This window comes from Melanotaenia boesemani, chromosome 16 (assembly GCF_017639745.1).
Source record: "Melanotaenia boesemani isolate fMelBoe1 chromosome 16, fMelBoe1.pri, whole genome shotgun sequence".
NCBI classification, from domain to species: Eukaryota; Metazoa; Chordata; class Actinopteri; order Atheriniformes; family Melanotaeniidae; genus Melanotaenia; species Melanotaenia boesemani.
In genome coordinates, this window is record NC_055697.1 from 24,698,925 (window position 1) to 24,722,015 (window position 23,091).

At 38.1% G+C, this 23,091-nt stretch overlaps 1 protein-coding gene across 2 annotated transcripts; it reads right to left on the reverse strand.

Annotated features, from left to right (window-relative positions):
* Window positions 1-501: 501 nt before the first annotated feature.
* On the reverse strand, window positions 502-22,793 carry pank1a (pantothenate kinase 1a). 2 transcript variants are annotated; one of them, XM_042009870.1, is made up of 8 exons: window positions 22,038-22,793; window positions 7,463-7,609; window positions 7,058-7,263; window positions 6,159-6,412; window positions 4,545-4,721; window positions 2,967-3,090; window positions 1,794-1,919; window positions 502-1,703 (listed from the first exon to the last, which is right to left on the reverse strand). In XM_042009870.1, exons 1-8 carry the CDS (start codon window positions 22,315-22,317, stop codon window positions 1,644-1,646), a joined length of 1,374 nt encoding a protein of 457 aa, XP_041865804.1. In that variant the 5' UTR covers window positions 22,318-22,793; the 3' UTR covers window positions 502-1,643. The 2 variants fall into 2 exon arrangements, with proteins under 2 accessions (XP_041865804.1, XP_041865805.1); XM_042009871.1 differs by lacking the exon at window positions 22,038-22,793 and adding an exon at window positions 21,289-21,557.
* Between the last annotated feature and the right edge of the window lie 298 nt (window positions 22,794-23,091).

The window sequence follows — 23,091 nt, forward strand, 5'->3', positions numbered from 1 at the left end:
CAAAATAATAGCAGATCTGAGTCATTTAAAAAAAGACAGATGAATCGCTGAAGTATGAGAACTCAACACCAGTAGATCCACAGGCCATTTTCAAGTATTAAATACAACATTTTTATAGCATGCAGTGGGTGGCGAGGATGCGACTCGGCTCAGAACACAAGACTTTCCCAGTTTATTGGGATGTTTCCACATTCAGTGCTGTTAAAAGCTTAGTTTGAGCCACACATTAGTTTGCATTAATGTGGTTCATTTTTGACTAATTCTGCAAAGTGCCAAATCAACGTAGACATGGGATCCCGTTACTGATACTGAAGCATCAGTAATGGGAATGTAGAACAATGATTACAATAAGTCTGTTCGCAGATATGGGATAATAATGTTTCACAATGTGGGGGGTGGTGAGGATAAAAGTTTTCCTACCAGACTAAACAACCACTAACTATACCTGCACCATCAAAATGGTCAAATAGGCTAAAGAGACACAGATGACTGATTCTGCTGTTATAGCATAAACATACTGATATTAGCCAATATAAATATTGATCTCCGTTATTTTTTATTTTTTTTTTTGGCAACTGAGGTTCTTATTTTTTCATGCCTTTACTTACAATAAGCAAATGTAATCTCGGCCTAAAGGCCTCATTAAACCACATCCAAGCAAGGCCGCAGGCTGGCAGAGATGCCAGAGGATCAGGAAACAGTGGGCAAGGAAGGAAAGATCAGAGAGCAGCGGACTTCACACTTCACAAGCACAAGCTGCTGAGCCAGACTGGGTCCTAAACAGAAATGAACAGTGCACTTCAATCTGTTGGAAGACAATGTCTTGGTCCCATCATCTCAAGCTCAACTCAGCAGGTTGGGTATTTGTGCATGGCAATATGGTCATGTTAGTGTTGTTTATAAGTAGGCAGATGGAGAAGACACAAACAGAAAGGCCATATGTAGTTGAGCAAAAGACAGAATTAAAAACTGTTTTTCTGTATTCCATCTGAGCTGAATGAGGCAGAGGAATCTCAACAGGATTTGGCTTCAGTGCACTCCTCAGAAGACGGCGGCATAGGGGGCAACTCTGCGCAGGCAACCAAACCTTCCAGCTCTTAAAAATAATATCTCTGAGGCTGCAGAAATAAAATTTCCTTGAGTCACTATTGGTTAAGATCATTCACTTGAGAGTTGCTTTTTTCCTGTGCATACAGCCTCTTCTGAAGAGCAGCTGCACAAATAGTCACCCGATGTACTACTGTCCCCGGGATGTAATGCTACAGTAGCTATTCACATGAACACAGTAACAAAACACTAAAAGACTTTGTGTCTCTGTGCTTCCTGACAGGGCTGATCGCAAGAATCAACAGGAAACTATAAATTAAAGATCACAATATTAAACCTCTCTGATAGTGGGAACTCTGGGGGTTTAAGGAAAAGACTGTTAGAGGTTATCATTATTTACAAGCTGCAATAATTAAAATGGCTTTTAATGGTTTCTCCATATCCATCTTCGTGTTCTTTCAGTGACCTCTGTGAATGAGATCCTTCAGCAGCGTAGTTGATGACGTCACAGCATTTAGAGTCGATGACATCATGGCATTAAGGAGGGAGGGCTGACGTCCTGTCGAGAAATGATGACGTCACAAGAGGTTTTTCTTTCATGGGTCCTCTGTTGTCTGGAGCAGCTCCATCAGTGCTCCCACAGCTCCGAAATAACCCTGGAGAGAAAAAGAATGCACATGAACACATCTCTAAAAAAACACACGTGATACAAAAGTTTTATTTACAGATATTTACAGTTTGCTCACCTCATGTTCCAGAAAGAGGGCTCTTAGTTGTCCTTTGGACCAGAAGTCCATTGCGTAGGCTAGCAGTTTTGTGGACACTGTATTGATCCGAAGGAAGTTTCCAACAAACACCACTCGTTCAATTTTCTGATATGAAAAAAAGATGGACAAAAATTAAGAGAAATGAAAAAAGTCAAATGCAACGATAACAGGAAAAAACGATCACTACAAACTGCACTGCCTCCAGCTCAAATAACGACCGCAGTCTTTTTTTAAGTCATCTCACATTTATCCCTCCTCTCATTTATTCTGATCTTCTGATGAATCAACTCTAATAGAGAGACATAAATGGAAAAAAGTATAAAGACGACAAAATATATATATAAATGGCTACAATTAATACCTTTCATTTATTATTTACACTACACTGAAGTACATATTTTAAAGTGCAGTTAAAAACCCTATTAGCAGCAACCTTTAATATAAACTTCAGAAGCCAACTGTAACACCTCTTTCTGACCACATGGTGGTGCTAGAAACCATGAAACTGGTTACAAGTGACTCCCTCACATCAAAGGAAACAAATGGGTGTTCAGCAAAATGTTGTGAACCACAATACAACCTGACAAGGACATAACAGAACTCATTCCCATATTTGTTTATTAGATTTAGTAATTGTACAATTTAATTATGTACTTCCTTAAATTTTATTGCCAGTATTTAAAATCTGAAACCGTCACAGGGAAACACTCCCAAAACCATCTAATGCTGGGCCTGACATGTCACTTTGCTGTGGTTCTGTGTGCAGTGATAGCCCTGTACAATGCTGCTTGATCACCATGCCACAAGGCAACACTGTAAAGAAGCTCACAGCACACAGAAAGACTCCAGAGACACGTCTGCTGCAACTGAGACGCTTTCTAATCCTGCTTCATCCTTTCCTTACACTAAGCCATTAGAAACTGTTCAGGGTTTTTAAAATGTATTATTAAACACTGGTGATTGCAGAAAGTATTTCAGATAAACTGCAAATACAATTAGTGTCACTCTAAACCTGGAGGAAAAAAAAAAAAAAGTTTGAAGAAGTTTTTATTTTATAGCATACTGTAGATGAGTGGTTAGTACAGTATAGGTTATCATGACCAGGATTATGTTCATATGTGTGTGTGTGTGTGTGTGTCTGTGTGTGCGTACCTCATTGACAGCACACATGCGTGCTATGGATCCTATGTTATTAGTGATGGTGACCAGCGTGGCTCTAGCCAGGTCTTCTTTACTGATGCTGTCTCGCTTCTCTTTGCTCATCATGTGACCAAAACTGCAACATGACATATACAATGACATGAAAAAAAAAAATATATATATATGTATATATATATGTTGTTATAAGTTAAAGCCAAGGCACACTTTCCTTTTGGCTGCTAATCAAGTTTAACAAACTCTAAACAAGAAAAAAGAAATCCAAACAAGCACAGAAATTAGTTTTTTCCATTACAAGGTGGGTTCAGTGGTTCATCAACAAATCCAACGTGACTTACAAGTGAGGAGTTCAGAGGACTACATGCACACTGCACTGGATGTATTTGTGATCAGCTTTTTGTTAAGAAGGGTTTGAATAGCCTGTGGAAATGATCGGCGACTTGAGAGCGCCAGAGCCTGATTGACCTGTGCACCCAAACTTGCTGTTAATGAGCGTGACTTTGTAATTATTAGTCATGCAAAACATGCAAACTGTGCACATAAATAAGATATGTGATTTATGTTATAAAAAGGGATCTCCAACTCTGGTATTTGAGGGTCACTGTCCTCCAGGTTGCAGATGTTTCACTGCTTCAACACAGCTGACTGAAATTAGGAGGTCATTGTGCAAAAAACAAACTGCTGGATCCATTTCACGTGACCGCAGTTGGACACCTCTATTGCAAACTATCCACTGAACTTTTAAAAGACTTCATGGAACAACAAAGTGAGTGTGTGTGCAGATGTAAAGAGCCCACAGATGACGACGATGATTCTCCCTAATCAGTCAAAGATTTCCACATTTATGTATAGAATCCGCTTGGTTTGCATGGAACCTCTGCTGAGACCGTATATAAAAAGAAAAAATGAATAGGCTAGTATCAGCTGTAATGGAAACCCAAAGCAAGCTGCATCATACTGAATCGTGCTGTAACATGTAATAGAAACACATAAAGAATAACTCATTACTTGTTTATCTCTGACTTTATGTTCTGTCTTACTAAATGCCAGGAGGGATCACCATAACAGGACAGTGATTATAACCTGATCACTGCGATAAAAACTTTTTAAACTTTGCTTCATAGATCCACCTTTGAACTCATCTACATGTTTATAGTACACAGAGTGAGGTGGTGTGTAGATGTAAAGCCTCCTGTTAACAGTCAGCTCTTTTCTGGTATGGATTTTCTGCACCTTATAAAGAATTCTCAGCTTATATGAAATATTTCAAGTTCTTATTATGTGAGAAGCTGGTTGTTTCTGAGTTTATTTTATTCACTTTATAAAACAAATTTGATGATTTGGATCAAATTACTTAACTGGCTTCACATTTTCAGACAGATTTATTACTTTAGTCTAGAGTGTACAATCATTCACAGAGGGAAAATGATTAAAATGTACTTCAGGGATAAACCAAGACAGTTATATAACCAAGTAGTGAAGTTGAAATGAAGGCAAATGTTCTACAGTTTTATGACTGGTGTCTTTTTTTGTATAATAAATGTTCAGAGTATTTAATGTCATCACACTCACCTGGATGCAACAGCAGAGCCCTGTAGGCCAAAGCGCTCATAGTCTCCCCCGTAGATATCTTTCACCAGTTTGTCCACGTTTGTAGAGTCACCCTTGCTGGCCATTTCCAACGCCTCCTCGAACGTCTCGCAGCCCGTCAACAGACAGCAAAGTCCCAGGAATGTTCCACCCCCCAGACTGAAAATAGAGCAGAGAGAGGATGAGTTCGAGAGATATGATGAAGGGAGAAATGACAGGAGAAAGATAACGGAAGAGAAAGCACTGGGAAAAGGAAGAAATGAATGCAGAGAATGACTAAGAGTCAAGAGGGAAAATAAATCAAAAGGGGAACAAATGAGTAGTTGGGGAATAATGGGATAAAACAGCAACAAGAGATAAAAACAAACAATACTAAATACTCTTACTGTTCACTACCTGTGGTATAATTCAGGGCTACTTTTGTCATCAGCTCTTAAGAGTTAGTTCAGTTATGCAAATCTGAAAACAAGTTTCCCTTCCTGGGTCATAAGAAAAGCGATGCAAATATAATGGAAAATGCACGCCTGGATGATGAATGGAAAAGGGAGGAGAAAGCAAGCTGTTTAAAAATTAAATGCATCAAAGCTAATTAATAAAACTAGGTCTTCGTACAGTCTTCACCTGCTGAAACAAAACCCAAACCTGACACTACATCTAGCCTAAGCCTTCCCACTCAGCCCTCTGAAGGGTTGTAAAAAGTAGTGGTATTAGGAGTGATGGACGACATGGCAAAAGAAAGATGTTTAGTATGAATAAAAAAATGCAGCTATGAAGACTCTTTTCCCCAAACAGTTCTTGCTCTGAGGCTCTGAAAATCAAACTGATCCTTACAGAGATGGTTGCGCAAGTATAGAGACACAAAGGGAGCCTCACTTGCTATTTTCATAACAAGGACATAACAAATGATCATTGGTATACTATGACAGCACATGAACACACACACTTTGACTGTGTGAACTCAGTGGTTGGCTGGATTAGTTCATCTGCTGAACAACGATGTCACAGAAAAACGGGTCTGTATGCTGGTTTAAAGTTTAATGAATTTGGAAATAAATCAAACGCACCAACAGGTGTGAGAGGTACTTATTTTTGCTATCTAATCACATCTAGAACATCTACTGTTGCATAAGTGCTAAAGTACGCTAAGTGAAATTGTTGTTGTAGGAATTCGAACACCTGAGTATGCGACACTTCACTCATCTAGAGGATTTACTGAAACGATAACATATCAGTGCCTATCCCCTTTGGCACATGTTCATTCAGCAAAACAACTTCAAGTTCAAAACTCACTGATGTATGTCTTAATGTTGACGTCAGAGCAACAAGCGACTTATTCTTGAATTGTTTATGAGTTTTAAAATAATTTATCACCAACAGATAATAAACGCTACAAATATGCAAATTATTTTTAAGTTTACTTTTTTTTTTGTTTGATAAAAGGATCAAATAAAGACTTCAGATTCAAATTATATATATAAAATTATATATCATAATTTTTTGCCTATTATTTCTTGGGTCGAGCTTTAAAGAGTTAATCATCTCATTAACATTAATGTTTTGTGCATGTCTGTACAAACGGCTGCCGGCCCTCCTCACCTGGTCCCGGTCACCCGTTTGTAGTTGTTCTCCGAATACACGGCCAGGATGGAGACTCCGGAGCCGATGTTAACCAGCAGCATCGGGAAGGGGTTGTCCAGGTTGCAGGGTTTCTTAACGCAGCTGTGGGTGTCTGACGGGTTCTGGAAGTAGTAGCACTCCGGGTGTCCATTAAAACCCACTCGGTCAATATACAGCAGGCCACGGATGAGACAGTCCAGCTCGTCCAGCTTCAGCAGCTCCAGATCGGCCATCTGCAGCACAAACAGAGACGGGTTACGCTATCAAGAACACTTTTTATCTGAATCACTAATGAAGGGGCTTAAACCACCTCAGGTGATCAAAAATTAAATACTACAACATTGTTTGAAAGGGATTTTAAAGTAATTCTGGTCTGAGTTAATGCATAAGTGCCACGAGAGAGTTTATTGATCCATATGCACTTTATACGGGTCACTGAACTCAGTTTAAACAGTTGCTCATCTAGAAATAACAAGAAAGATGAAAAAATGTACCGATGATGATGGTGACAGACTCAGACAAGGTTTGCTGATTTAAGATAATAAATGCTGACAAGCTTAAAACTGTACAATGTAAATACAGCAGATGTTAACAGCCTTCTTAGCATCATCGGTAACTGAGCCACAAGTAATGATTTTTTTCTAGCATCAATTAGGCTGTTCATTAATTTCTTCTTTATTTGCCAAACATTGAGGGAACACAATCAAATGTCATATTGTGACTGTCAAATCACAGCAATATCAGAATAAAAGACAAAGACAATTAACTGTTTGTTTGGTTTTTTGTGAAACAGAAAACTTGTTTTTGATTTATTATCAAAAGAGTTCAGATTACTTTACTTTGTGATCAGCAGATATTTTTACTGGTCATACACTCACCGTTCTGAAGTCGTTCTCGAACTTGTACGCCCCTCCTCCCGTGGCGCAAAGCGTGGTGTGCAGGCTGGAGAAGTTCTTATCCCGTCCCATCTGAATGAAACGAGGCATGGCCTGTGTTGGGAAGCGGATGAAGTGCAGGTTCCCCGTCCTGCCGAACATGGTCAGGTTCCTCAGCTCCAGGTGAACGTCACGAACACCTGTTTTACCTGATATAAGAAGGATCTTTACAATACGGACTCTAGGTCCAACTTTCCCCTTTAAATCTCTTATTCATCAAAACGCTAGTGAAACGGTTAAATATTGTGTGTACTGGTATCTAGTGAAGTGTTTTTGATCTGACTTTCATTGTCAGGAGACACACACGAGTTGGTAGACACACGTATGTGCATGTGCATGCATTCATACCATAGGCCACGTTTGAAGTGAGGTAGCGGCGGATGGACTTGAGGTTTTCAACTTCTTCTTGTTCCTCCTCTGCAGTTATATCGACTGGCTCAAAGTACACCAGCTTGACCAAGGTCCCACCAATGTCCATTCCAAACCAGGGGAAGGCTGGAAAACAAACAAAACTCTAATTAATGTCTTTAAAATAATACAATTTAAAAATGGCAAATCTGAATCTTGTAAGAAACTGAGCTCTGCTTTGTTATTGGTATGTTACCATGGAGCTGTGGATGAAAATGTACTGTCACATTATGTTTGGAATGTGAGGCCACAAACACAAACTCACTGAGAGGGAAAAAAAAACACATCACAACAAACAACACTGAGGGCATCTTAAACAGTTTTAAATATATATAAGGTTTAAAGACACCTGTCATTTGGGATGTAAAATATCTTTTACAGGAGTGTTTCAACTAAGATCTTTTACCATCTTTTAAGGCATTTAAATCTACTAATTTGCGGACCATTTTAATCAGATGACATGTTTTTGTCTATAAAATAACAGAAAAGAAGAAGAAAAAATCCACTGTAACTTCACAGCAACGGTGCCATTCCGTAAGATGTCTTGCTATGTGTTAACAAGGATAAAAAATTAGGAAAGGCGGAACAAAAATATGTTTTAGAAGATGCATTTGGTTTTCTTTGTCCTGATAAAAAATGTAAACTGAATGACTTAGGGTTTGGATTATTGTTACAAAATTAGAACATAGTAGATCTCAACAAAATGACGAGAAAATTATTAATAAATTGATAGGCTGAGTTCAACAGGAAGAACAAAATATTCTTGAACAACACACACGAAAAAAACAAAAAAACAAAACAAAACACAGCTCACCAAGAACTAATGTTGCCACGGAAACAGATACTCCTCCCCTCCCCCATCATCTCCTCTTCGCTGTCTCTCTCTCACACACACACACACACACACACACACACTCTCTCTCTCTCTTCAGTCTCTGATTTTCTCTTTCACTTTGCTTCTCTGCCTATCGCAGAATCGTACCCACATCCATCTTCATCATCCACCCTCTCTCCACCTACGACACCCACCGACTCACAATTATTTATTGAAACAACAGTTTGTTTTTTTTATCTTTATATCAATTGTTTTTATTTATTTTATTCGGGATGGTCACTTTGATAAAGCAAGCTTTTTGTTTGTTTTGGGAAACTGAAAAATGTGATGATGTGGGTCCCAGTGGGCTTTGTCTTCATTTTATAAATTAGATGTCGTGTATTTGTAGATAAACATAAAAAAATTATAATAGTAAAAGTCAGTAATTTCAGAATTATTAAACAATGTTAGAAGAACCTAATCAACAATAGTCACATGAATTTGATGCTTTTTTTTGCAAGTCATTGAGATCTTCTATTTTTAGCAGCCATCAGCATTGACCCATTTCTGTTTGAACTGGGGGTTCAATAAAGTTCCTGTTGAATTACACATGGAAAGACAGCATTTTAATACTAATGACGACAGAGTCGGGTTGCAGAGGGCTGGACTGGAGACTGGGTTTATCTGATAACGTCTAATAAGGGCACTGGATTTTTAAGTAATCAGTTTCTGTATATTGGAATGAAGAAAACCTTTTGCAAAAGTTCAAGACAACATTTGTTCATTTAGACACGTGTGTTTGTGGACAGCTGCAGCATTCACCAAAGGAATGTGTTGAATCTTTCTATTTAGTGACGGGCGGGCCAACCCGCCGAAGCAGCAGACACTGAAAACCACAACACTTCACATATAAACAAACTTACTCCTGCAGAAAACGTAGGTCAAGTTGTTGAAGCAGGTTTATTGAACATCTTTACCAACTGTTTTATTGCTGAGTTATTAGAAAACATGGAGTAGATGATCCACATGGACAACTTCATGATACGCTTCCCGACTAACCAGACGCACTAAACACACACTTGAAACTCTCACACACACACACACACACACACACACACACACACACACACACACACACACACACACACACGAGCAGGAATTCAATGCAACCAAATATCGCCAGCCAGATCAAAAAACTAAATAAAGTAATCAAAAAAAAAAAAAAAAAAAAAACGTAAACAGATATAAATAAATAATGGGCTTAAAAACCTGTCACAGCGCAAACTTACAAAAACAAAACAAAAACCTGGTTCAAAAAGGTTTCAACTTCACCATTACACCGCAACTATACCACACAACACATCTTAGCTAGTTACCATGCCAACAAATACTAGATCAAGGACTAACACTAAGATCTCTACTAAAACCAATATTAGACGCCAAAAAAATAACACGGGACGCATACAATCATTTAATTCTCACAGCAAACATCATTCCCCAGATTTAAAGGATACCAAAGATAAACAAGGACATCCCACTCTGACCTATAGCAGACAGCATGGGATCAGTAACTTACAACCTCTGAAAAATAATAAAACCCCTTCTCGGTACAACAGAACATCACTGTAATTACTCAAAACAATGAGAACTAAATATGAAAGTTGAAGCAGACAAAATACTCTCACATAAAGGATAAAGGAGGAAATCAAGATCAGGAAGCAGGCTAGCAAATCCATAAAGTGGGATGGGGGGGTGTACATGCTCTCACACACCTGGGATTCCCTACTCCAGAGACCACTACATGGGGAGACTGTGGCCGTCCCAGTAAATCTAATGGGTTTGCTGGGACGGTCACACCTCTGGAAAACAGCTGAGAACAAGAGCAACACGTCAACATGTCAGGGGACGTTTCTAAGAAAGGCTGCAGGTGACAGCCGGAATATGTCAGGTGTGTTACAACATTCCTTTTACCCTGGAGTAGATAAGATCAACTAAGACTAAATTATACTAACTATGAAACAATGCATAGCATTTTTATTGTATGCTTTACTATAATAATGTTAAACAAATCTAACTTTGTGTAAGACTTGTTAAAAGTTGAGTTTCCAACAAAAAAGAAAGAAAAAAAACCTCAAACTTACAAAATGAGCCCAGTGGCTGACTGAGAGGACACCATAGAGTGTGTGCCACTACCGCAACCTGGCTTTGAATAAATAAATAAAATACAGACACTTAAGATTTTAACACTTGGGGACAGGGTTATCAATGGAAAACCTTTAGGTTATTGTGGCAGCTCGGGCTGTCCGAAGGGAACATCTATGGATGATGTTTTTGTCTCAAAAATGCAGCTTAAACTTTGCTTAAGGTGGGGTGTGGTGATAAAGGTCTATGCGAATTACTGTGATATTAATATATTATTTACATATATTATAATCATTAGAAGTTTAATAACACCTCAAGATGAGTAGGGGAGGAATAGTCCAGCCAAGTAACAATCCAAAGCAAGCAGCTAAAAACAACACAAGAGATTTATCAAGTGAAAAAAAAATTAAACTATGAGCTTGCAAGCTATGCCACCTGACTAGAATCCAACAAAACTTTGGGTCAAAGTACAGCCGCACCAGCAGTGAAATAGCAGATAAAGAAATTTCTGCAGAACATCAATTACATAATTTGTGACTGTGGTTTCCGCCATGCCAACAAGAACCGATGCATCAGACATTCATGTGGACTAAAAATTTATTTCAAGAAAATAAACATGAAATCAATTTTAATGGCAAAAGGTAAACAAAAGGATGCATATTTTCATGTAATAATCCATTTGTTTCTAATTCTACATAAGAAAATGAAAAAAAAAAAACAAAAAAACAAAACACTTGTATTCAACATATAAAATGTTTTCACTCATATGACGTTTAGAGAAAAAAAATTACACAGGACTTTAAAATCCTTCTAAGGCATATGAAACTATATTTGATGCTAAGGCAGGGGTACCAAGTCCGGTCCTCGAGATCTACTATCCCGCAACATTTAGATGCATCCCTTCTCCCAGACACCTGAATCAAATAAATGGCTTGTTACCAGGCCTCTGCAGAGCTGAATGCCATGTAGACGAGGGAATTCAGTTACTTTAGTCAGGTATGTTGGAAAAGGGTTAAATCTAAAAGTTGCAGAATAGTAGATCTTGAGGACCGGACTTGGGCACCCCTGTGCTAAGGTATACACCACAATCCATGCGACATCAATAAAAACCAGCGGTAAATTGTCTTTAAGGCTTTCTGTGTCAACAACCTTTGCTTTTCTAAGTAGCTCAAATAATGTGCATGTTCCCCAAGTATGCAACCACAGGAGCTTCTGTGTTTTCCAGTACCTGTTACAAAGCTAGAACAATTCATTCCTCCGTATTGAGATATATTTGTTTTTATAGATCAATCAATCTGACTTTATATGTGATTGGTAGCATTTTTATTGCATAAATTATAAATCAATTAATTATTTCTGTTCAATAAACCAAATTTGGCAGACTACCAAAAGTATCTGGAAATCATTTTTGCATTCTGGTCAATTGGCAAAACACCACAGAACACAGAAGTCTGATATTTATTAGCACACAGTGGTCTTTAAAAGTCTGCATGGAGCTACAGACTTCCTGGTACACCCCGTGCCATTAGCATGGCTCCGACTGGATGATCAGGAGATGTGTCTATTTCACAACATACTGCTGACTGTCTGGATTATTAAGGCAAAGTCCACTTTCACTAAATTTAAGCCTGGGAGTCCCATGGCCTAAAACTACAAAGCCATGTCAACATATCAAGGTTATCTTCTGGTTATGTGGTTGAACTACTCTTACCAATTGACAACCATGATGCTAGTTATGAACGGTGTAATTCAATCTATTTTCCTGCTCTGAATATGTGAATATTGATATAAAATATGTGGAGCATCAGATGACTGAGCACTGTCATGGAGCTGCAGCTCAGGAGCAAGTTGGGTTGCCATCATAAAAAACCAGAGATACACCCGAGTCAATCAGCCTTGTGACACTGAAAATCCAGAGTTGAACCTAAAGTGACCTCACTACACTAACCCAGCTGTGCACTACAGACCCCAGGTCACAGAAGAACAACCAACAAACATGTATTTTATACTTTTATTAGCTTTTCTGTTTAAAATATGCAAACTTGCGTCCATAAATTATTCCTATTTTGCATAAATTTGTAGACTGAGATGGTGAGTGCAGTAGATCTGATGATAACACCTGTGTGACATTTAAGAGCACAACTTAAATCAACATTGCTGCACCAGTTTCAGATTTTACCTATTTTGAATGTTACTAATAAATGAGATAACAAAATATAATTTATAAAAATAGTTCAACCTCAGCAATTAAGAAAAAATAGTCACGTTTCAAGAGGTGAAAATGTCACAACAAAATAAAACTACAAGAGAAAAATAATTCAGTAATGCTGTTTTTGTAGAATTAATATGAATACATTTCAAGTCCCATGCTGATAAGTAGCTGGTCAAAAATCACTTCCAAAGAGCTACACATGTGTCAGAGTGGTATTCACTTCAACTCTCTCTCTGTTTTTTGTTTTGTTTTCTAATCTATATCAATGTTGTGATTGACAGTTTGCAACTGAAGTGAAAATGGAGTGACAGTTCATTGGTAATGCATCACATTCGTTGTAGCATATTCTCAGTATGAAGTCAAGTTGACAAACTAGTTTTCCAAAAAAATGCCAAGGCATTTTGTGTTTCATTTCTTTCTAACATTTTGGCTTTATAGGCTGCACAAGCCTTTTTTTATGAGCTGAGATCATTTTTTTGTCTTCATCATAAATTTGAGACTAGGGTATGTGTGAGAAGGTCTTGAAAAGAGCTCAAGGCTTTTTAACTGTCAGCTTTGTGCCCAATTGATCTTGTTATAATGATGATGAGATTATGTAAACTTTCTCTGTTCTCCCTATAACACAATGTACATACGGGTATGCACAATTCCTGATCCCTCCTGATGTTTCTTAAGATGTGAGATGACATTAGAAAAGAATTCAAGCCAAAAAAGGGGGTAGAGGGGCATATTTAAGTCACACTGTTGCACCTAGCTGCCTCAAATTTTAGAACAAAATGCAACGAACAGCCACAGTTTGAAGTTGTACTGTGCATAAGCCCAATTTTTTAAAAATTGGGACACTGAGGAAAATCAAATTATAAACAAAGTGCACTAGTTTGCAAATAATTTAAACTAGTATACTATTTACAGCACAGAAACATATTGAAGTTAAAAGTGAGGCATTTTACAATTTTATGAAAAATATTAGCTTATCTTAAATCTGATGGGGACAACACATCTAAAGTGAGCTGAAACAGGGACAACAAAAACCAGGGAATGCAAGTTACACTAAAAAGAAACAACAGAATGAACATTTTGCAGCTAACTGGGTTAATTGACATTGCATCCTCTGGACTAAAAACAGAGAAGGACCATTAGACCTGCTATCAGCACTCTGTTTATAAGATTACATCTGTGATGGTATGGGGAAGTGTAGGCTAACACAACATCTTGAAAGGTACCATCACTGCTGAAATGTATGTTTAGGTCAGAGCAAAGCATGCTCCCATTCAGATGACGCCCTTTTCAGGGAACGCTTTGCATATTTCAGAAGGTCAGTGCTAAACCACATAGAACATCTGCTTTATTAACAGCTTTGTGGAAGAAGAATCTGGGTGACAGACTGACCTGCCTGCAAACCTGACTATTCACCAGAGAAAAACATTTGGTGCATTGGTTAGGAGTTGGGGTTGTATGAGGTGAAATCACAATCTGAGTCGCAGCCCTGAATCTAATGTTTGTTATAAATCATACAGTACTGTCAATAGATAAAAAGAAGTGAGTACAAAGCAGGATCTTACCCATTTATTAGCCAAAAACAACTGCAGTTGAGTTAAAAATCTATTAGATTATATCTATTTTTGGAGCTGGAAACAGGTGATTTCTCTAAAATCTAAGGAACTGTGCCATATTCTGTGTGATGGAGCTGGAATGTGTTAAAAATCAACGTTCAGGTGTGTATTAAAAATATTTTCTTTTTTTCTTTATAACATTTGAGTTTGTCAAGGAATCGTTAGCTGCCAGAGTTGCTTAAGCTGAATGTTTTTGTATGATTTTGCTAAATCCAACTGTATTTTGTTGCAGCATCACTGCGACTTCTCTTATATGCTGATACCACAGCTGTTACCTGGTCAGCTGCTGCTCCTCCACTGCATTGTGTTCCCTCACCTTTTGTTCAGCTGACCTTTTGCTGCCGTCCCCTCTCACCTAGTGAGCCATTTTAATGTCTGTAAACAAGAACTTAAAAGCACAGATGCAGCAAGCTTTGCTTTGGAAAATTCAGCTTTACAATATTTCTGAAAATGCAATTATGCAATAGATTATTTTAACTTAAAAGATTGGATTTTGTATGATTTTATTACCTAAATGTACAAACCGATTTTTATGTAATGATCCATTTTTTTTCTTTTTTCATTATGAAGTTGGGTGCTTCATAAAGAAAAAGTTCATACCAAGTAGCAAAAGCTGAGAAGATGTTTACACATGCTGGTTAAGTTTCACACTTATGACTTTTGCCTGCCAAGAAATGATATACTATATGATGAAAGAAAACACCTCACGCAAAAGCAGCCCATGCCAGCCAAGCTGCTTCACAGTGTGTGCCTCAAGTGACAATCACATTTTCTGCCACAGCCTCAGCCAAGAACACACTCACAGCCAGTAAGTGGTGTGATTTAGATTATCAAAAAATAATTAAATTTCTTTATTTTAACATCATAGCACCACAAACTCTAGCTTTTGCCTCAGGCAAGTGATAAAACAATTACAACTGATATTTGGAGCTGTAAGGAGACAGTGTTTTGTATTAATAGCAGTGCAGACACAAATGTCAGAGCCTTGGTATTACTTCAGGTAAAGCCAGACCAGAGTTCAGAGGCCTGCTGACGTAGGACGTGTCAACATTAGCCGTGTCGGACCACAGTTTCCACTTCATAAAAAATGCATTTCCTTACAGATGTGCCATTGTTTTGTCCTCTTTCTCCCCGCTGCAAGGGAAGCTATCCTCAGAGGGACATCAATGTGATTTTGGAGTCTTGGTGACATACAAGAATAAAGTCCATTGATAGCAAAGCTACTTGGTTTCCATTATCCATTTAAATATTGTGCAATATTTAAGTACTGAAATCTGAATTATTTGAGGTATTTGTCTTTGAAAGATGAGTTGTTTTTGTACTGGGTAAAATAATTAATCCTGTTTTCTAATAATAACAACAGCTTTCTTTATGTAACCAGCACAGCAGACTACTTCTGATTTACAAACACAACTGAGTGACTTATTCTAACCTCAAAATTTATCCCAATCTACGAAAAAAAACTGATTTAGTTCTTGCATTAACATTCCTCTGCGCACTGAAAATAGCAAACAAAAATACTCAATGCCACAAGGAACTGCTTTGATGTCACATGTTGGCACCTGCTGAAAAGACTGTTCTTTTTCTCTTATAAACAGTAGTTTAACATTTCCTTTTCAACTTGTCTAAGACTGTGGCATTTAAATCCCCTCAAGTCCTGCAGCTTGAAGTTAACAGTAAAAAATTCCCAGAAAATACTGAAACTTTTTTTCATAAATGAATCACACGTGTTCTGGAATCATTAGGGGTGCCCACCTTTCCAGTCCACATACACCCTGTGGTGTGCAGCCAAAGGTCACTGTGACAAGGAGCAGGGCTGGGGCAAGAGCAGTGAATTATGTCCATGTAGGTGAAAGGCCTCTGGCCTAACGAACACCTGCCTCGCACTGCATGTCCACACGGTGGATGCAGTATGCGAGTGTGAATAGTCTAAAACTAAGGACAACACTAGTGTTGCTGTTGTCATGTTTGAGTTCAGTTGTCTGGTTCAGTTAAACTTGTCCCGTTCTGTTCTGAGATACGTTCTGTGATAAGACGAGAACATAAATCAGTGGCAGATTGTGTTTGTAACGTGGATATAATAATAAACATATTACTGAAATTAACAGGACGTTTTGTGCTCAGTTCTTCGCAACACTGATGTAAAATTATTATCACTCTCTGTGCATCACTTTTTACTACCTACTACTTGCAGTACTGCTGTTATTACTTTACATTTTCATGCTACTAAACTGTGTTAGAAGACCTTAAATGAATTACTGATTTGTCAAATGAGAGAAATTTAATATGCAAGCCTTGCCACGAATCATTCAAGTACTCAGTATCACCTTGTTCCAGATTTCCACTATTATTATTCTTTTTTATTCTTATTTTTTTAATAGTAGATAAAATCAGGCTTATAACATTATTATCATTTTGTAGTTGTTTTCATTTTCTTCTTTTTTTACCAATTCATTGTTCACTCTATACAGTGTATCACAAACAATAGTCATGACAAGTTAGTGTCAAAATCCTTGTTTTTGCAATACAAAATTCAAAGACTGTCATGATCTGTGGGTTTATAGTCTTCATGTCCGGTTTAGTTTACTGTTGTCTTTTTGCCTTGTAGTCTTCACGCCAATTTTAGTCCATGTACTCTGATTTAGTTTTAGTAATTAAAATCTTATTCTGCATCCGTCTGCCTCCTGCCTCATCTGCCTGTATTTGGGTCCAAACCTCATGCACGCCTCGCACCCTTACAAAGATTCTCCATTTACAGTCATATAATAATAAAAATAAATAAATACATTTACAAAAATAGTAGCTAATCCAAAACATGGAAACTGATCAATTCTTTCAGATAGCTTCGTACTGGAATATGACTGTTGTAACAAATACAGCTACTGCTATTACTAGATTAATCAACCAATATTGAAACACAAAACACAATTTTTATATCTGTGAAAAATAAACATCATTTGTCTACTCTGTCAGCTAAAATCACAACAGACTGAAGAAACAGTGTGAGGACAGAAGTCGTCTTTGTTTTGTAGAGAAACTAAGCAGGTGTTTCAGACTAGGGAGGTCACAATTACTTAATTCTACAATTAATTGCGGTCTTATATTCTACGGTTAATCATAAAGATTCCTCAATGTTGTGACTTTGTATAAAAGATTATGTAGGAACCATGACGACTTCGCGCAGAAAGAAAAAAATGTTACACCACATCTGCAGAATAACCACCAGCTTTTTATTTAGCAGGTAAATGCACATTAGTTTGGCTAAATGACGCTAATGTTCATCTAACGCAACAATGAAGATAAATGTTATCGTGTCATTTGCTATTTTGTGCTATTACAGCACAATGTGATGTGTTCACTGAACATTACATTATACAGATGAGAAAAAAACAAACTAAATGTGTCGTTTGAGGTGGATAGTTTCACAGTTCGATCATAATCGACCTTGCATGAGGTCCATGGCTTTTAGTCATCAGTGTACAATAATTATAGTCCGTAGAAGAAAACATATTTAATCTAGATATATTATGTTTCTATATTTCTACTGCTCCTGCATTATTTGTGTGTCAAACAGCAGCTATTCTGCTAAAGGGCAGCTGGAAGTGAAAGCTAGCTGGATGCTTTTCCTGTATTTCTAAATTGTATACAGAGGTTGAAAAATCTTCAAAACCATTTTTATGATGCATTTTCCAGAAAAAAGCCTCCCAAATCCAGGTAAAGGTCCTGTAGCCTTGTAATCTGTTTTCTCTGAGAGAAATCCAGAGTTAATATGTAGAATTCATTTATTCTTTACACAGCAGAGGGAATTTAGTTGCAATGGAATTTCTTTGAAACATATTTAACTAAATTACCAACACCCTTACAGAAAGTTGCTTACAGCTCCTGTACATGATTCATCTGTAAACCAGCTGTAGTGGAACGTTGACTCAACCTGTGGAGGGCCTTTTTCAGAAACCTGGATCTTTTTATGGGAGTTATTCTGTTACTCAATTAACACACATGCTCAAGGTGTAAAGACTGACCTGGACTAACTGGAAACTGGGTGTGCCATAGCACTTAACTGCAAGTTTTTCTCTTCAATATGAAAAAGTGACGACCCATTTAAATTCACCTCTAATTAGAGTTTCAGTTGTGGTTTTATAATTTAAATTGTTGCCACTACTTCTCAAAAGCTTAACTGCACTATAGGCCCTTTTTGTTCTCAAAGTGGAAAAAAAACTTGCTGCTCCAGCCTCACCCCACAGAAACCTTCCTTGTATGAACAAAGCATAAACAAGTGATTTATTTCTTCATTTCCTTCTACCATATCCCCATAATATCTGTAACTAAGCCAAATCACTGAGCCACAATACCAATTTCACTTATTACAAATCTAAAACTTAATAATCAAACTAACCAATCTGCTCATTTTGTTTTCTAGAAAAGGTTAAGCTAAATGACTTTTTTCAAATAAACTGTATAACAGTAGCTCAGAAGTTGGAAATATGATTCTCCAAATTTGCATGTCTGACGCAGACAACCACCGGGGAGCTGATGCGCACCCCTCCCAAATCACAATAACGTAGAGTGCCAGCACTCAAGGGATGGGGACATTATTCTAGTCTAATGCTACAGTGATATTGCATGGCAAACTTTACATTAGGTATCATTAACTGTGCCACATGCTGTATTGTGCAAACCACAATCCCTCTAAACAATTGCAGTATTGTAACTTGTACTATCTCTTTTCCCATTAGATTGTTTTATGTTGGGAGCTGCTCTGCACTTTAAGGGCTTGAACAATTTATACTGATAACTCTACGGCTCCTAATCAGTTTGTATTTCATAATAAAACAGCAAAAGTGATGTTGCATTACAACTTGTTCAAAGTCTTGTCTGCCACTGACAAGAGCAGTGGTCTGCAACTCCAGTTCAAGAAAGAAAAACAAGAGGCACATTGTTGATGAAGTTGGTGGGTTAAAAGAGAAAGATCCTTCACTTTGTTCCAGTAATGTCCACAAGTCAGCAAACTTAAGTCTGGTACACAGAGAATACAGGAATTGCTTGAACTTACAAATCATATTAACTTAAATAAAACTCAGAAGATAAAAGTATTCTTATGTTTTCACTCTGCTGAAAAAATGCAGATTTCCCAAAGTAACTTTAAACCACTTTTAAGTCACTATTTTTTATTTTGGGTTAACCATAACAGGATAAACTATGTAATGACTAAAAAATGTCATTAAGCTTCTGCTCTGTCATTCCAGGAGACAGTCAATATAAAATGCTGCCAAGTTGCTTTTGGCAGGAACAAGCGGGACTTTGGGCAGTATTACCCAAAAGTAACCCCAATCTTTAACCACCTTAAACAATATGAATAAATAAATAAAACGCTGAGAACAAAAGTGAAAAATCACACCCCCAATGGGGAACACATTCCAGGGATGGCCCCCTGATGAGGAAAAGCTTAGAGTTTTATCCGGATTTATCAGAATGGCTGGCCTTCATCCAGGGATCAGTCAACCATGAAGTAGAGGAACTCTAAAATTTAAAGGTTCACAGATGAAATGTGCTTTTAATTATATTTGGCATCATTATTGTACATAACTCTTCATTCTCTGGTGACTCAGGTTCACAGCAAAGAATCACAGCTGTATTATCATTGTAATATCACAAATCTCTAGGATCTCATCCATCAATCATCAAAGTTGTACAAGTCATCTCATTATCAGCAGTAACTGCATGGCTGATATTGTTTTCACCTTTTTAGTCTGTTTGTTTCATTGTTGCAAAATTATGTCAGAGATACACCAACTATAACAGGAACTAATACAAAGCTGTTTTGAATACTTGGGAAGAAGTTTATGCTCCAATTTGTTTGCGGTCAACACATCACAACCACGCAAATTAATCAAAAGCTTTACAGGTGTAAAAATAAAGGATGACTTTGAAGCTGGGTGTGGTCCAACCCTTGAGTACTGAGTACTCATATTATCATGTAATAAACACTACTGGCTGCAGATGGGCAGAAAACATCAGCTTTTAATGCTGCTGATTTTATTCCATCCCACATAAACTCTAAAAATAAATAAGCTCATCATGTTTTCTGGTGATTTGTCTTTTTAATACATCTCTGCAACTTATAAATCAAATACTGCAGTTCATGCACAATAGAGAATCTAGACTATATCGTGTATGTCTACAGTGGCATTTCTAGTAGTTTGTAAATGTTTTTGCAACCAAAACAAAGTACTTATTTTATCTTGCTTTGCAGATAATTTTTTATCTTTACATAAAAAAAAAGAGAAAAAAAAACATGGTCAGCTGTTTTTATTGAGGTATGACTTATCAGACCCACAACGTATACTAGTGTTTAATTAAACAAGGAAATTCTGAGGGAATTCCTTAAAAATAACCTCAAACATACCTATGCATGGTGCTAAAAATGATCTATTTTAATCTTGAAAACAAGTGAGGGGGATAAAAATGTAAACACTGCAGCAGGAGTTTAGCTTACTGTTATAGGCTTTTCACAAGTGATAAAAATTTTTAAGCAGACAGAAAATGGGCACCTTCATCCTTTTTTTTCCTCCTTCCACCCTCTCACTAACACAATTACTTACAGATGTTAGGGAATGCTGTGTTGCTAGCAAGGCTCTTATAAGCACAGCTGGTATCTGTAAAAGATCTTCACAGCCTAAGATTAAACTTTGTCATGACAGTCACAAATAAAACCCCAAGGCTTTGACCAAACAAGCAAGCTGCGAATCTCAGCTGTGAGGTGCAAACATCAAATAGCATAAACTGAGAATTTCAAGTGTGGTGTTTATGTGTTTTCCTTATATCAGGTTGAACATGTACAACACTCACCAAGGAGCCTAATTTAAACATTATGTGGAGAAAATTTGAATAACAGTAGGACAGGAATAAGACATAACATCAGTTAAGAAATGTTTAAACACTGCGTCCTTTTAAGTACCATTTAAAAAAATCAGGTCTCACTTACCAGGTTTCTTCTCAGTTATAAGCTTCATTGTAAGGCAAAGGTGCATTCAAGGAACCCCAAAAAGTGTAAAAACAAGCTTTTCGGTGTAATGTTTAGAAGTCAGTCAGGCTCGGACATCTGATAAGACTTCACAGAGCTAAGACATATACACTTTAAAACATTCTGTGTTAAATTGCAAACTTTAGCGGGATGAACTTCACTCACATCAACCGAGACTGTCGGTAAACTAGGGGGTGGGACTCCAGCCCATTTACCCTTCGTCTTGTAGACAAGAGTCGCGCGCTGATTGGTTAAGGCAAGCCAGGCCCACTTATCAGGAGCTTTTTCACCACCGGGAACCAACCAATCACGGCGCTCTAAATGCAACCTGAGGGTCGCTAAACACAAAAGGTCTCCCTGACGACGGTAGGCTGTTGGACTAGACAGCTCGTATTCAGACGCTGACAGAGCAAAGAAAGGAAAAGATTGTGTTATGAAATCACATGTTAACCACAACATACATTAAAATTCCAGAAGCAATACAAGAAGTTAATAAAATACCGCGAGAAAAATACATGCAGGGTGTCAGAGGTTGCTTTACTCTTATTGAAACACGGCAAGCTTGTGCAAGCTATTCCAGATATTTGCCGGCATGTGTCACACAAAAAGCAAATCACATGTCAGAGCAATGACAGCGAATGATTGAGAGATAGTAGTGAAAAGCATTTTATTGTTTAATTGTGTGTTTTAATTGCTTTTCTTTAACTTACGGGGTCTGTTCCGTCTTAACGACTCCGTCCTCCTCCGCAGCCGGCATCTCTTGGCCGGGGACCCGTTGCAGTCCACATCCTCCCCGTGGTGCAGGTGATGCATGTTTTCAAACGTACCGCTGTTGGGTCCGCTGCTCAAGCCGAATGCATTGCTGCTGCAACAGCTTCCGTTGGCAGCCACTACGACGTGACTGTGAAACCCCCTTTGGCTCTGTCCGTTATTGACATGAAAAGGTCCTGACGCCCCTTTCTTGTCTGCCAGCGATTTGGCTTTATCCATGGTAGCAGCTACCTTAGCCTAGCTTATCTTAGCATCTGCGGGAAACAGTGTAAAAAGCTTAGCTGCTAGCAATGTACCCCGGCTACTTTAGCTTAGCAAGCTAATATTAGCTCCGCTGGCAAGCTTGTGAGAAAGCCGTGTAAGCAACAAACACCGTAATTTACTCCTTTTTACCCTGAAATATACCAAAAATGTTGGCGTACATTTTTCATCTTATGTCGTTAAAAAAGAAAAATCGAACAGTCGCTAAAATACAGTGTGTCCTTTGAGGTCACTCGCGGTCATTTCCCTTCATTGAGATACTGTCAATCGCAGCAATAGCTCGTGTGTGTGTCTGTGTGTGCTGTTAGGTTAGGCTGATACGTCACTCCCGCTCCTCCAGCCGCGGCCCGAACCCGTTTACCTCCTCCGACCGGTTTCCTTTGCTCTCTCTGCAGTAAAACTACACCGTGATTCTAAACTGTTACATAAAGGCGAACAAGAATGGAGTCGCCCCGTGTCGCTTTCTGTGCACCAACGAGTCGCGGCTGCTCCCCGCTGGTATATTAAACACCACCACCAGCCCGTGCAGCTGTGGGCGCTTTTATTTATAAGCGCCGCGGCTCCCTGTCATCATCATTCTCCACAGTCCTCTCCACACATGATGTGCGCACAAGGCAGCCATACAGTCAATATACTAGTTACGAAAATGAACTATAGTAACCCCTTAGTTGTATGAAAAAAGCACTCCCAGCAATAAAGACGTATTCCTTAAAAGAAAAGAAAAAGACGTCT

Excerpts from the sequence above, each read along its gene's own strand:
- pank1a (XM_042009870.1), bottom strand. The coding sequence starts at position 22,317 with ATGGATAAAGCCAAATCGCTGGCAGACAAGAAAGGGGCGTCAGGACCT. Across the intron at positions 4,722-6,158 it reads AAACGGGTGACCGGGACCAG|TCTGGGGGGTGGAACATTCC; the intron begins GTGAGGAGGGCC and ends CTCTATTTTCAG. Across the intron at positions 1,704-1,793 it reads CCCTCTTTCTGGAACATGAG|GGTTATTTCGGAGCTGTGGG; the intron begins GTGAGCAAACTG and ends TTTTCTCTCCAG.